This window comes from Hypanus sabinus, chromosome 8, assembly GCF_030144855.1.
Source record: "Hypanus sabinus isolate sHypSab1 chromosome 8, sHypSab1.hap1, whole genome shotgun sequence".
In the NCBI taxonomy this organism is placed as follows: domain Eukaryota; kingdom Metazoa; phylum Chordata; class Chondrichthyes; order Myliobatiformes; family Dasyatidae; genus Hypanus; species Hypanus sabinus.
Window position 1 is genome coordinate 50,901,528 of NC_082713.1, and position 16,944 is coordinate 50,918,471.

General features: G+C 39.5%; 1 protein-coding gene across 1 annotated transcript in view; it reads left to right on the forward strand.

Annotated features, from left to right (window-relative positions):
- The window catches only part of sash3 (SAM and SH3 domain containing 3), a 58,704-nt gene that overhangs the window by 18,657 nt on the left and 23,103 nt on the right, over nt 1-16,944 (forward strand). The window contains exons 2-3 of the mRNA XM_059977155.1: nt 15,412-15,507; nt 16,371-16,517. Coding sequence (XP_059833138.1) covers nt 15,412-15,507; nt 16,371-16,517 — 243 coding nt within the window. The remainder of the gene's footprint in view (nt 1-15,411; nt 15,508-16,370; nt 16,518-16,944) is intronic.

The following is a 16,944-nucleotide window of genomic DNA, read 5'->3' on the forward strand; positions in this document are numbered from 1 at the left end:
CATTGGTTGCAATACATATACCACCAAACCTCTTACAACCTTTAGTTAGAAAAATTATTAACCAGAATATGACTCACTTTAAAAGAAATATATTTATACATGGATATTTTCAAACTATCTGTCCTCTTTAGTTTGAAGGTCACCTTGCCTTATGCTCTTGAAATCCTCATGCAATCTTTTTTTTGCAATATGATTCAACAAATATTGCTTGAGAGAACCAGCAGGAAATCCCCCAGTAAATATTACTTGATTTGCAAAATTCACTTCATTTGATTCTTATTTGCATTGTAGCTGGAGAAAAGGGGTTAAGTGACATAATGTGACTGAATATTGTGCTTCTTGTCAGCAAGCTGAGTTCAGATTTGCCACTACACTCATAATGACAGGTTCTCAGTTGGAACAGATCTCCAAGCCACACAGAGTCAAATTCCACTCAGTCTGCAATGTGTTCTTGAGATTGTTTCCAAGAGAGATGTTTCACATTGTTTCCCACATTTCCACATTGTTGGTGCTCTTGCAGGAGGTCTTAAATCTTCAGCAGGGGAAAGGATTTAAATATTTTCCCAGAATTTACACAGTCCGCAACAAAAAGGATGTATTTTGGGGGATATTTTTCTTAGGCTGTTTTTTTCTGCATCGTGAAATGACAGATTAAGCTTCCATCACGTAGCATATGCCGTGGAATCCAAAGAGATTGTTTTTTTAACATTAATTATTACAAGGCTGAAATTATGTTCAGAGGCAATCTTCCTCAATGAACTCATCTTCACCATGTTGTAAATGGACCAGACCAGTTTATGGAGAACTACCAGCCAGGCTCATGCTTATATCAATATGTTCTGACCTTCCACACATTCAGGATATCTTACCCACAAAATAATGTTTCCTTGACAGTACATTTCAAGTTATTTTATGAAGTGAAATTAAAATTATGCCCAAAATAGTAAAGTGTGGAATGAGAAGAGTGTCCTAGGAAGACAAAGTCCTTCAAAACAGGTTTAAAAAGTTCCACTCTGAGGCCAGGGGACTGAGTGCTCTTTTATTTCCCACAATGGGTGGTGTAATTCCATGAGCCATGAAAACTTACCCCTCCCATCTTACAAAACTGACCCACACTCATCACTGTGAGTTACTTTATAGTGATAAGGGGATCCACCTACCTAGATTTCCAATCCTGCTGACATGTTTACATCTGATTTGAGGGGACAATGAAATGGAAAATTAACAGGATTGACAATTTATCATGGCCCAGTTTGCTCTATTACCAAAGACCAATATATTTGATTGATGTTGATTGAAGAGCAACTGCTGACCAGATTACCAGGTTGTAGATCATATATAGACCTTGGCTAAATAGCTTTTCTATACCAGCAAAGGTGAGTTAATTTTGTGATGCACGTGGAGTTCTGGCATCATGGTGCTCATAGGAAACTCAGCTTATTGCCAGTTATAAAGAGAGTGTTTACTGGAAGAAGTCCCAGGTTGGGGAAAATCAGTGGAAAGAGGAGGGAAGGTTTGAACAAGTTAGGGGGAAGAACGAACGTGGCAATAAATGTGCCAAGACATATTTGTAGGTAAATCCAAGCACTGGATTCCAGGATTTTGGTCTGGATCAGATGGGCACCCTGAAGCAAGTCTCAAATATGGCAATCAAAGCTGTTGAACACCATTGGACATCAATATACTGCACAGGTCTGTCTACCTCTGTTAAGCACCATGTCTTGTGCATCAATATACTGCACAGGTCTGTCTACCTCTGTTAAGCACCATGTCTTGTGCATGGATGACAAGGAAGCAATTTGCAAACATTAATGAACAGCCCTGCTTGTTTTGATAAAATTTGGTCATATAGCATATATAGATATTGTGCCAACCAATAGACTTGTAGCCCTGCATGCAGGTCAGCTTCATACCCTTATTGATGTGAAGTTTGGTCAGTACTGGCAGCTTGCAGACTTGCTGTCTCACAGTTCCAGTGACCAGAGTTTGATCCTGATCTCCGATGCTGACTGTGTGAAGTTTGCACCTTCCTTCTGTGATCACGCGCTTCTCAGCAGTTTGCTCTAGTTTCCAACCATCTTCTACAACACTGGCTGGTTGAGAAATGGCCTTTGTAAATTACCCTAAATGTAGATTAGCAGATGGAAAGCCAAGATGGAGAGGATGACCTTATGAGAGAGGATATACTGCAGAGAAATAAATGGGATTAACACAGTTGCTCTGAGTGCAGGTATTGCCTCAACATAACAAATGGCCTTCCTCTCTGTTAACAGAAAAAATAAGAAGTACAATTCTGAGGCCCATTCTTCCTGTTAACATACACAAAAATAAACACCCACCTGCATTTACAGACTGTCTAGACCGACTACCAAATGGGAGGGCTTGTTTCTTTGCATATTATTGCAATCCAATTTTAGAATTAGTCTCTTGATTCTAAAGCAGAGAACTGCTAGAGCAACGTGTATCTAGATAAACAACAAAGGCTGGAACTTGCTAAGCAAGCAAGTTTTCTTACATGATTAACTTGCTTGCCATCATAAATCACAGGTGAATCAAAATTATTAGAACTAATGATCACAGGAACAGACTGCAGCAGGATGTCAGCATTCTCAGGACAAATAGGAGAAACATTGGAAATAATGAAAGAATTATATTTAGTACAGTACTCTTCCACATCTTAAATAACAGTATGCTCTCTCTTCAAATCATAGCCAAGTCCTCTCCTTTTCTTACCAACTGAACTGTTTCTGCATGCTTGGAAACCACCCATATTCCTTGTACTATCATATTGTACCTAGGATGAAACTGAAAGCTCTTGTTTCCCAGCAGTCTCTTAATTTAAAAACACATTCACATAAAGATAGTTTAGAGCAACACACAATGAGCAGGAGGAGCTCAGTGAGTCAGCAGCATACATGGGGAGCTTGAGACTCTACAGCTGGATCCTTCCTAGACCGGATGAAGCTGAAACGTCCATTTCTCTCCACAGATACTGTCTGACCAACTGAGTTCCTCCTGCTTTTTGTGTGTTGCTCCAGATTTCCAGTATCTGCAGACTCTAGTGCCTCCATGTAAAAAGGGTTTGCCTGCTTCTGAAGATTACAGTACTTATTTGCTAATGATGAAATGGTTGCTTGAGGTTCTTGCACAAAACAATGTGCAATACTATTGTGAGTAAGCAATGCCAGACCCACAGTCATATCAAAATTTATAGGCAAATATACCACAGCTCCAATATTTTAGCAATATGTTCCCATAATCTTCTTGACCAACAAACATTTGCTTACCACATTTTGTTACTAATATTCAGATAAATTAAATGAAAATTAAATCTCTAAAACAAGCTTCCATTTTTTCAAATTCATTGCAATTTAGTCAAGTATACATCCTTGCAAGTAAAAGAAACTGAAGCATTTTCTGTGAAAATTGAAAATAGGACGCCTGACAGGAAGTGGCTAACCTCTTCATTAGACTGATACTTCTGCCTGATCTCGCCTAACTGAACGAAGGTATTGTTACCAACCAACAAAGAACTGAGCATAGATTCAGATCAAGTGCCTCCAGGGTCCAGACATTGATTAATTCCAAAGTTGAACAAATGCTCTCAAATCATAATTCAAAAAAGAGAGGTGTTTTGAGCTTTTGTTGAGAAGGAAAGGAACATCTTAAAAGTAGAGAATGAGTGCAGATCCAATCACAACTTGAACTGCATTATGTTCAAAATGGAGAACTGAGGTCAATGCTGAAGCAGGAATAGGGTCATCTACAGCAATAAGTATGTTAGTTCAACAGCTGAGGGATAATAGTAATACAGTAGGTTTAATCTTCTTAATCATGATAACTATAAGCAAGTTCTAATTTTCTATGTTAGAGAGATACTAATTCAGGGGGAGAAGGGAACAATGTGTAGCCATAGAAAACATTGACTCTGTAATTCTCAATTTAGCCTAGTTCCAATATTTGTACAAAGATGTACAGTATGCAGGTAGAATGGATAAAAATGTTTTTCTAATTAAAAGAGGGCAAAAGGATTTGATTTCAGTTTAAGGTGCAACTAGAAATTGGGGCAGAATAGATTAAGACCAATTTGACGTCGTGTTTCAAAATTACAGTAGAGAAGGTTAAAATCAGATATTCCACCTGCATCCTCTTCCTCAAGAGTTTGCGGAAGAAGTTTCACTGCACACGTCTGCAAATTCACCCTTGCAAGCTCTCAGCAGTACGCACAGCAGTTGAGCTAACATGAATTCCGTCGAGGCCTCCAAAATACGTCAAACTCTTTAGAAGATCAAGCTAATCAACACCCAAAGAATAATATTGCATCCAAAAACTAAATGACTCTCAGCAAAGACAACATCTGAATTAAAGTATTTTTCCCCTCAGCTCAGAAGTGTGTTAGAATCTAAGGGAGGTTATCAGTGGAAGGGGGGGGGGGGGTTCAGCCTTACAAAAGAAATGTCAAGCCATGCCATGTTGAGCTGAACAGGGAGACAACAGTGTAACTTTGCAGGTGATAGCAGAGCATACCAAGCCTTAGTACGAGATTTCTACCCTCAGCCTAGGCTGCGGCAATTGAATTGACAAAATCTGAGGCTACATTCTTTACTTTCCAGGAATAAGGATAAGTGCTGCTTTTGCTCCACCATGTCACACTAGCAGTTCTGCTAAAGCTTCAGAACTCCCAATGTAGATTGACCCCATGATTTACACGTGCTGTTAAATTTCAGGAATGAGTTGTTCAGTGCTGGACTCTGCTTCCAGTGATCTCCACTCATGGGATAGTCCAGCATTTAGCAACTCCTTAATGGGTTCCTGAAATTTAATAGCATGTGATGTAGCAAAAGCTAGAATTCTCGGCTCCCTTTCCCAATATACAAGTGAATCTTCAGTTTCAAAGTCCAGTTTTCTATGCCTTTAAGAAGTGAGGGGAAAATATTATAAAAATTCTTTCAACATAAAATAAGCAACACCACTGAAAATCCAAATAAATTTATATATCATAACGTATATCTTCATATAAACTTTGGTCCGTGAATGTCATCTTGAGTGTCATTGACATGAGTCATTAAGAACACATCACTTCTCTCAGATGGACAAAAATGATTCTGTTATATGTGTATCCCAGCTAGGCTTTATCACATATTCAACAATTCTTTTAAAAAAGTGGTTGGTCTCCATTTGCTGTTTCTGGGACCTTGGCTTTCACAAATTGACTGCAATATTTCTCATGTTTACAAAAGCAGCGACACGTCAAAAAGTATTTCATTTGCTGTAAAATGCTTTGGATTGTTCTCAAAAAATGAAAAAGGTGTTATACAACAGTAAGACTGCCTGAGGCAAATGCCATGTTACTTAGTTGTTATTGCATAAACTTCAAACACCTGCCATAAATCAAAATGTAAAATGTAATGTGAAAGGTACAAACACACATAAAAACATGTGAGTTAGAAGCAGGAGTAAGACACTCAACCCTCAAGCATCCTCTACAGTTTAATAAAACCATAGCTAATCTGGTTTTAGCCTCATCTACATTACCACTTACCTGTGGTAACACAAACCCACTGACCACTACCTCTACTTATCAGGAACCTATTTAACTCGGCCTTGAAAACATACAAAGAATCCACTCAAACTTAAGCAAGAGAGTTCCAAAGATTCACAATGAACAAATAAATTGATTTATCATTGCTTTAAATAGGTGATGACTTTTTTTTAAATAGCAACTGCTCACAAGATTTTGAATGGGTCAACAAAATCAGCTTTCAGCTTTCTGAACTGCAGCAAATGCAAGTCAGCCTTTCCAACTCTTCCTCATAGGGCAACCTACGTATTCTAATAAATAAAAAATGTTAAAAAGAAGAGACATTAATCAAAGCTCTCAGCAGGTCGGGCAGCATCTGTAGAAGATTAAATAGAGTTATTCTTTCAAGTCAAGGACCTGTTAGAATTGCGAAAGGGAGAAAACAAGTTAGTTATAAGCTGCAGGGTGGGTGGGGAGGGATGGTTGAGACAAAAATAATATCTCATATAGGTTGAGACTAGCATTACCATGGTAATTAGACTAGTAAACATTTTCTGAACTACTTCCAATGCATTAGCATCTATTTTTAATGTAAATACAGCAATACCATTCGCAACACTCAACATGTGTTCTCAACAATACACAAAGCAGCTGAAGTATAACCTCCCTATATATGTGTTCAATTCTCTAGCTGCAAGTGATAACATAGCTTTCCTAATTATCTGCTGACCACCATACTAGCACTTGGCAAATTGTGAACTCTGACACCCAGATTACTCTACACTTCCACAAAACTTTCACCATCAACCTTTCTGAACGTTTTTCCATTCAACACTCCCCTGCCCCATTTTCCATATCACATTCCAATTAAATATGGTGTTGACACAGGAAACAGGATTCTGTACACACTTAAACATTGTATTACAAATATTCATAAATGCAGCATTTATGCCCACAAATATTTTCCAATTTAATTTATACTGTGAAATGAAATAAATTTGCATAAACCCCTAAAAAAAGAAGCAGACAATACCGCGAGGAAATGCAACAGCAACACACAAGGTGTTTCCTTTTTTTAAAAAAGTGATCTGGCATTGGTTAAACTAGGGAAGTCACATGGTGTTAACCACAAAATCCTGTGGCCTGGTCTTGCAATAAACCTGGCACCTTTTATGAAGGAATGGCTATGAGGATTTACCGGGCAGCAGGGAAAAGATCAGTATCTTTTCCATCTGACACCATGTGGCCAAGTCCATTTGACAAAAATAATCCTAAATTGGTGATACAAGAAAGTTCTTGCCATAGGCTTCCTTCAACATTTGAAAGGTTTCTCACACCACCTCATTACTTCAAGTCTGTGCTGCATTCAGTACTGGTCCCAGTATTAGGTTTTGGACATCCCTTTGATCTAACAGATTAATTTGGGGGAAAGTGAGGCAGATTCTTGGGACACAAGAAAGAGTGTGGGTGCTGGAAATCTGGAGCAACACACAAAACTCTGCAGGAACTCAATGAGTCAGGCGGCATCTATGGAGAAAATGGACAGTCAAAGATCCAAGTTGAGACCATGCATCAGGATTCTTGGGACATTCTTTCCCCATTCCTTCTTCTGGAGTTGCAAATGGGCTGTTGTTTGTTGGTGCAGGCCTATCTGCAAGAAACATACACACATACATATGTACACACACTTACACATGGTAATTAAATGCATACTTCTTCATTTGGATTGACAGTGAAACAAACGCTTTTAAAGACTTCATTTGGAAATTTAAAACGGGGGATTGTGTGGTTTTTGTTGTGGCTGGTGGTGTTTTAAAACTGGGCCTAGAGGGATGAACCACTGAGAGGTGAATAACTGAATGCAACCTATGGACTCATTTTCAAGGACTCGACAGCTCATTTTCTCAATACGATTTATTTATACTTTTTTTTTCCACTTTTCACAGTTGTGTTGCTTTGCAAATTGGTTGCTTGTCAGTCTTTGGGTGCAGTTTTACATTGATTCTATTGTATTTCTTTGTTCTACTGTGAATGCCTGCAAGAAAATGAATCTCATTGCAGTATATGGTAATATATATGTACTTTGAACTTTAGCCATCTCTTAAAGGACATTGAAACAAAATTTGGTTTGCTTTTCTTCACATGTGAACAGCATATTCTCAGGAACTTGCCACATGGCACAGAAATACATATAAGATCTAAGATCATAAGACATAGGAGCAGAAATAGGCCATTCAGTCCATTGAGTCTGCTCCACCATTCAATCATGGATGATTATTCTCCGTCTTAGCCCCATTTTCCTGCCTTCTCCCTATTGCCTTTGACAACCTTACTAATCAAAAACCTCCCAACCTCTGCTTTAAATATTCCCAATGACTTTGGCTCCACAGCCATCTGTGGCAATGAAATCTACAGATTTACCACTCACTAGAAAAGGAATTCCTCCTCATTGCTGTTCTATAGGGATATCTTTCTATTCTAAAGCTGTGCCCTCTGGTCCTAGGCACTTCTGTTTAGGAAACAGCCTTTCCACATCCACTCTATCTAGGCTTTTCAATATTCAACAGGTTTTAATGAGATCACTTCTCATTCTTCTAAACTCCAGAGAGTACAGGCCCAGAGCAATCAAACATTCCTCATATGTTAACTCATGCATTCTCAGGACCCTCTCCAATACCAGCACATCCTTTCTTAGATAAGGAGCCCAAAACTGCTCACAATACCCCAAGTGCAGCCTTACCAGTGCCTTTTAAAACCTCAGTATTACATCCTTGCTTTTATATTCTGTGTGGCCTCCGTCAGTCATGGTCGACCATGGGTACTGTGCCTCTAGTAGTCACTGGGAGTGGCTTCTCCAAGGCACAAGCCAGGGCAGAGTTGATAAGGAGATCCGTCTGTTGCCCGTGCAGTGGGACCCCCCTCTCCATGCTGATGACAGGTCTAAAGGAACGACGGAAGTCGGTACCGTTCGGTGCCAGCAGCGTCGCAGGAGTTGCCGTGCCGATGCTGGGTTCAGCAGTCAGCCGCCTTCGGGACTCCGACTCCGGATTTTTCCTCGGGGTTTACTCCCAAAGCCTTTCCCGTGAGCGGGTATAACCGCAAGGCAGCGGAGGTTTGAGATCGGAGTTCTCCCTCTCCTAGATGAGCTATCATCTGTGGTTAGCGAGCCCCATCTGCCTGGAGCAATTGGTTTTAAGGTGCCAGTGGCCCGCCTTTGCCTCTTCTCCTGTCAGTGAGAACAGCTCTGCTAGGCATAAGAACTAAGCCACACATGAAGGCCAGGAGATGGTTGTCAGAGGCTGTTTGAGACGCACGCCATGAAGAACATTTGTTTAGCAGTGAGAGCTCATCCCCACTACCACCCTTCGGCTATGACTACCCTTGGAGCCTTTATATTCTAGTCCTCTTGAAACATACATTGAACTTTGATGGTGGAATGTAATTCCACTGAATTTAAAGGGATCATATATCAGAAGAGCAAACAGAAGACATTTCATCCCTCAATCTGTTTCAGTAATGTCAAGCAGTCTGTATAGTCCAAAGTTATATAGCAGAACTCCCATGCTGAATGTGGGAAGGTCATTCACTAAACTACACAAGAAATTTGAAAAGGACACTCTACTCTTGCAGTGATGGACTGGGGCTGAGATAAATGACCTCCAAGAACCACAACAATCTACATTTGCAGTAGATACGACTTCAACCAATGGAGATTTCCCCCGATTTGTGTAAAATTTAATTGCATTCATCACTCTCTTCCTCTCCCTCCCATCCCCGACCCCATCGATGATGTTTATACAGATTTCCCCCATTCCCATTGCCCTTTAAGTCATCTTAAACCATTGCCTTCCTGAGTCATCTTACTTTTTAAAATTCTGGTTTTCTAGTAGAATTGGTTGTAGGAATCTTTATTCAATTGTTCAAAATTGTTAAAAATCAATTGTTAAAAATTGCAAAGCTCAAGTAAAGGATTCAGAAAGATGGATGGATGTTTAGAGTATACCTCCCCCACCTCATCCACCACTAACATTACTCAGGCCCATTTCACCGCAATCACAGCCGTTAATGACATGGTGGTTGTATCCTGGCATCCAGTAGTTTAACTGAACAAAACTGAACTGTGTTTTCTGCTTTATTAATTATATAAATACAATTGTATATGTAAAAACATTGATTTATTTCCAGCATGCCTATTGTGCTTATAATAGGACACAGATGTGATCGCCCATGCTAAAAGTGTTTCCATTGGGATAATGCTTAAACTCATCATTTGTAATCCATTTTCCATACGAGTTTTCTTTTATCACTTTGATGAGCAAATTAACTGTATCATGTGCACTTAACCACACACACAGAAAGTCCCAGGGTTAATTGGCAGGCTCATTTGGTTGACTTTATCGGTGGAATAAATGGGGATCTCCTATTGCCATCAGCACTTCTGTTTAAGGTGGGGAGAAATATCTAGGGTCATGACATCTACCCATGACTCCTGTTGGAAAGTACCAGGTAGGGATACTTAACGTAAACAGGATCATGCTCATACGTAAATGAAGAAGCACTGACATCAATTGTTCAATCCCATATGTGAAGAATGTCCATTTGAACAGGACAACTCGGAGATACTGAGACAAAGGAAGCAGGATCCTAGCAAAAGCCATGTGATGGGTAGAATGCTGGTAAAATGAAAATGTGAAGAAAAGCTGGAATCACTTTTGAATATTTTTGATCAGAATTTGAATATTATAAGATGCAAGGTGGAACTCAAGGGAAATAGCTATATATCCAAATCTTTCATTAACACATGGTTCAAGTACCAATCTTTAGGACAGAAAATATTTAAGGAATAGATAAGGTGAATAGATGTGCTGTTTCATGTAGCACCAGGGTCCTGGAGGAACGTTGTTTCATTTTTACTGTGTATTGTACCGGCAGTTTATGGTCAAAATGACAATAAACTTGATTTGACTTGACTTGAATAGTCACAGTAATTTACCCATTTAGGGAAGTCTAAAACTAGAAGGCATAGGTTTAAGATGAAAGGGGTATAGGCGGAAACTGAAGACTGCAGCACCAGTGGTAAATATAAATATACAAATATCACTGCGATGATTATACGCTCTAGTATCAATTGTTTGGTGACAATAAAGTATAATGGTGAAGATGAACAATGCATGAACAGGAGAGGTGGATGAACGTTTAGAGGATTGCTTTGAGTCACTGTTCATCTTCAGGTCTGAATGAATATGCCACAGTTGTCATGAACTTCATTGAGACCTGTGTGGATGAGCGTGTACCTTCGAGAACATACCAAACCATAAGCCGTGGATGAGCCAGGATGTCCGTAGACTGCTGAGGGCTTGGATCTGTGCCATTCAAAACCAGTGATCCATAACTATACAAGAACACCATGTATGACCTATGGAAGGCTATTTTAAGAGCAAAAATCTATTCCAATTGAGATCGGAGATGGAATAAGATGCACATCAACTTTGGCTGGGTTTGCAGGCCATTACTTCCTACAAAGCAAAATCGAACATCATGACTGGCTGTGATGCTTCACTCTCAGATGAGCTCAAGGCCTTTTATGCACACTTTGAATGGAAGAATAAAGTTACATCTGAGTAAATCCCTGTGGTAATCTAGTGACCATGCGATCTCTGTCTCGGAGGCCCACGTCAGAACATCTTTCAAGAGGGTGAACCCTTACACGGTTTCAAGCTCTTATAGTGTACCTAGTAGGGCTCTGAAAACCTGAGTCAACCAACTGAGGGAGTGTTTAAGGACATCTTCAATGCCTTGCTGCTACAGTCAGACCTGCTTCTAACAGGCACCAATCGTACCAGTGCCCAACAAGAGCAATGTGAGCTGCTTCAACAATTTTAAGCCAGTGACACTCACATCTACTGTGATGAAGCGTTTTGAGAGGTTGGTCATGGCTTGTCTATTGCCACAATAGGTCTGTAGCAAACACAATCTCACTGGCTCTCCACTCGGCCTTGGATCACCAGGACAATGGTAATACCTACGGCAGACTGCTGTTTATTGATTACATCTCAGCATTCAACACAAGTATGTCCTCCAGTTTTAAATAAACAAGCTGCAAAACCTGGGCCCCTGTACCTCCCTCTGCAACTGGGTCCTTGAATTCTTCACTGGGAGACCACAGTCTATGTGGATCGGAAATAACATCTCCTCGCTGACAATCAACTCCGGCGCACCTAAAGGATGTGTGATTAGCCCACTATTCTATTCTCTCTACACCAACAACTGTGTCACAGCTCAAGTGCCATCTAAAACTTTGCCAGCTGCCATTGGCAGAATTTCAGATCGTGTTGGGGAGGCATATAATAGCGAGATAGCTGGTAGAGTGGTGTCGCAACAACAACCTTGCACTCAACATCAGTAAGATCAAGGATTTGATAGTGAACTTCAGAAGTGAAGTCAAGGGAACACACACTAGACTTCAATGAGGGATCAGCTGTGGAAAGGGTGAGCAGTTTCATTTTCTTAGATGGCAACATCTCTGAAGGTTTATCCTAGGCCCAACAGATCGATGTAATTACGAAGAAGGCACGCCAGCTACTATATTTCATTGGAAGTTTGGGAAAACTTGTTTTTTTTCACCAAAGATACTCACACATTTGTACAGATGTACTGTGGAGAGCATTCTAACAGGCTGCATCACCGCATGCTATGGAGAGGCCATTGCTCAGGATCAGAAAAACCTGTAGAAAGTTGTGAGCTCAGCCAGTTCCAACATGGGCACCAACCTCCCCAGCACTGAGGACACTTTCAAAAGGCTATGCCGTAAAAAGTTGAAATCCAGTATTAAAGACCTCCATCATCCAGGACATGCTCTCTTCTCATGCTACTATCAAAGAGGAGGCACAGGAGCCTGAAGACACACACAATGTTCCAGGAACAGCTTCTTCCCCTCTGCCATCAGATATCTGAATGGACAATGAATCCATGAACACTACCCCACAACTTTTTCCTTTTTTTTTGCACTACTCATTTAATTTAATATCTATACTTCTTATTGTAATTTATATATTTTTTATTATTATCTATTGCAATGTACTGCTGCCACAAGACAACAGATTTCACAACATATGCCAGTGATGTTAAACCGGATTCAGATTCTGAAGGGGACAGATTTATTAGTGATGTGAGAGGCAATAATTTTACACAGAGAATAGTAGGAATATGAAACCAACCAGCAGAAGAAGCTGCAGAGGCAAGTACAATTATAAAATTTAAAGAACATTTAGACAGGCTCATGGACAGAAAGGTTTTGAGCAGGGGTTCCCAACCTCATTGCCACCCAAACAATGATTTGTGTGAAGTCTGCTTATTGAAGTGAAATAGGTATCACAACCACCTGCATAAAGGGGGCAGCACTGTAGTGTAGAGGTTAGCATTACGCTTTACAGTACAGGCGACTCAGGTTCAATTCCCACTCCCACTGCTGCCTGTAAGGAGTTTGCATATTTTCCCCATAACTGTGTGTGTATCTGTGGTGAACTACATATACCTGTCTGGACACGCCCCCTGCTGACTACTCCTGTGGCTCCTCCCACAAACCCCTGTATAAAGGTGATTGAGGCCTGAGCCCGGCCTCTCAGTGTCCTGGATGTAGTATGGTGGTCAACCACTGCTTGTACTTTCTTCCAGTCAATAAAAGCCGATATCTCGCCTTCATGTCTCAGAGAGAGTTATTGATGGTGCTTCAGTATCCTCCCACAAACCGAAGCCATACCAGTTGTAAATTGTCCTGTAACTAGGTTAGGATTACACTGGGGGATTACTGGGTGGCGTGGCTCAATGGGCCAGAAGGGTCTGCTCTGCGTTGTATCTCAATAATAAATAACTGGATTTCCCCTGACTAAGGCAATAACATTCCATTTCATGACTATGTTCCTGTGCACTTCTCACAGAGAATGATGAATCTATGTACAGGTCAGGCCATTAGAGGTATTTAAAGAGGAAGTGGATAAACTTTTAAAGATTACGGAAGTGAGTGATATGGGGAACTGATGTGAAAGAGTTAAAGCTTTTGACTCAATACTGAATTCTAAAACTCAGGTAACATAATTTCTTGGGCTGTATCAGTCATCCCTCTGTATATTAGCTCAGCTTGTTTTTTTTACCTCTCCTGCTGGGTTTGTCCTCGTGCTCTGCCTTTCACAACTCCAACTTTATTTTATCCAGGTTTGTTTGCAGATCTCGTTACCCTTCAACTGCTGCCAGTTACACACTGACGTTTACAGCTCATCCCCATGGTCAACAACATACACAAAATGCTGGCGGAACACAGCAGGCCAGGCAGCATCTATAGGGAGAAGCACTGTCGACACTTCTCCCTATAGATGCTGCCTGGCTTGCTGTGTTCCAACAACATTTTGTGTGTGTTGTTTGAATTTCCAGCATCTGCAGATTTCCTCGTGTTTGCTCCCCGTGGTCAACCTGGTTTTACCATCAGCGACACCCTCCTCCTCACAAGCTCCTGATGTTTCAGTTTCACTTCTAAGGAAACGTTGACTCTCGTTCCTTTACCCTACTGATGCTGACTGACCTGCTGAGAGTTTCCAACCTTTACTAATTTTGTTCCCATTCCTATTTCCTTTGTGTTCTTGTACTTATGATACACAACCAGAAGTGATATTTCTCCTTAAATTAAAAAAAAATCCCAAGTTGCACACTGAGACGTAATCAGGCAAAATTCCTCACTGAGACAGAGGGGAATGTCAAGAGTGACCATTGCAGCTTGTTCAAAGAAGTGGGGTTCAGGAAATAGCTTAAAGAAGAGGGTGGACAACGAGAGCCAGAGATAGATCAATTCCTAAATGATGATGTAAGAAGAGTAGTTCAGAAGTGGAAAGCACAAATTTCGAAGGTAATCACGAGGATGGAGAGGTTATAAACACAGGGAGGGATAAAACAATGAAGGGATTATAAACCTAAGAATACTTGTGATAGTAGATCTGACAACTGGAGGAGAGACTGAGTAGGCTGGGCCTCTATTCTTTAGAGTGTAGAAGAAACTTGCAAAATTTTAAGAGGTCTCATCAGAGTTAATGCAGAGAAGATGGTTCACCTGGCTGAGAAATGTAGAAATGGATCCCAGTCTTATAATGATGCATAAGGCTATTTAGGATTGAAATGAGTATACTTTTCATTCAAAGAGTGATAAAAATTTTGAGTTCTATATGCCTGAGGATTATTGAGGCTCAGCCTGTATTTGCATGACCTACTTCAATGATTTTTACAAAATAAAAACCAAACCAATATGGCCCTCGAGATTCATATGGCATGTGAGAGTTTAAAATGTTCACATATTTTCTATTTTATTAGCAATTTTAACATTCTTAAAATATGATTTGGTCAATCCCTCCACTAAAGTATATAGAGAGAATTATAATAAATTTTAGTATGTCATAGTTTTTTTCTTAGACCCATGATTTAAACTGTTGGGTTGAGGCATTTAAAACATTTATTTTAATTACTTATTTTATGCTTAAAAAGGGCACAATCATGGAATTGGTATTGCTAACAATAATATAGACAGCAACTCAGAAGTATTGAAGGCAGTAAAATTGCTTGGTTTAGCCATTAGTTTAGTATATTTATAAATAATTTATTAATATATGTTATGTAAATATATATTTATTTTTATATCTTATGCTTGACAAAGGAAATTCATGGAATTATGATCTAGCAATAATGTCAATGACAACTTGAAAGTACTGAATTCAGGAAAGTCAACATGGAGGCACTGTGCCTATATATTCAAATCAATCAATTCAAATCAATATCAACACTCATTCATTCTTGTGAGTATTATTCAATTAATACAAAATGACAATAATGTTTATCATTTCTCTTGTTAGCTCTCCCTACAAAGGTCAAGCAGTTTCAAGCACTTTGATCGCTCAAAGCCTCCGTCTTCGCCTTTGGTTAATGAACAGCTCAGCATAAATGAAAATGTAAGTCTGATGAGTAACTCTGTTGCAGAATAAATGAGAAAATTATATTAAAATAGAAGAGAGTGTCGCCTTATAATCTTGCTGTTATTACAATATTTTCAGTGGGACTTACCCTCACACCAACCAACCACAAAGATCATGAAATGGGTTGTAATCAGGTTGGCAATCTATTAGCTGAGTTTGCCTATTTGACATGTTTCATTGAAGCAATTGGATAAAGTAAACAGTATTTAAGGGAAATTACTGACTAACCAAATAATCCAGTAGGCAATTTAAAACAGGCCAGAAAGCCATTTTGGAAGGCCAGGGATGTTTTAATCACCACTCATGAATAATCTTCTGCAGGCTAATTGCAACTGGGGACAATGATCAAAGGCATAATGTCACCTATCTGGAAGTCAGGTAAAGTAGATTTTCTGAGTGGCAAAAGAGAGAAAGGTGGCAGCCCCAGTTATTTTAATGCTATCTAGGGGATGCCTCCATTTACTTAATATGTCTTTTCTAGGTGTTTACTGAGCTTCACCTAATATATCAAAAAGGAACAGGTGATTTTATTTTCTCCCAAGTAATCCGGACAACATTTATCCCTCAAGTTCCCTCTGACTGATACTCAAATCATTATCACGCTGGTGTTTATAGCAATTTGCTGAGTTTTAGCAGCACCCTTTCAACACAAGTCACAAAGCTAGACCATCCCATGAAAAACATTGTCCAATATTTTAGAAAAGGCGTTAACCAATTTAGAATTAAATAATTTCACACCTTGGTAGAACTATTAAATAAAGAGTGTCAAAATAGAGTCAGTGTTACATATTTGCCTGTTACACCCAGAATAGAAATTCAACCTGACATTTTATTTTCAGACAGAGGCGGCTGACACCATTGCAGCAAGCCCAGAAGAGGCCACCAAAGCTGGAAGCAAACTAGGAAAGAAATGGCGAGCGGTTATTTCACGTACTATGAACAGGAAGACTGGCAGAATGATGGTGAAAGCTTTAGCAGAAGAAAAGGTAAAATCTCTTTCATAATTCCATCTTGTCACCACAACACCATCTTACACCGTGAATTAGCATTAAATGAAAAATATTTCTGGAACCTCTGGGAAGGAAAAGATTTCTGCATACACACTGGCTTGAGTTGATCGGCAAAGAAGAAAATAGTTCATGTTTTAAAACAAAGTCAAATAAAAAGATTAGACATTTAATAAAATTCCTGAGAGTTCCAGTTGAAAAGAGGTTGTCTATCAATTTATTTTTTAAAATAAGGGTTAAAATAGTAAAGTATTAGCTATCAGAATTTCAAAACATTCACTTTGGGAAGAGAGTCTCGAATATAGTTAATTGATGTGAAGGCAACATGGGGAATTATGAGTCCATCTCCATGGTAGAAATGAGTTGGGGAAATGTCTCAAAAGAGATTAACATGTGACTTTCTTTC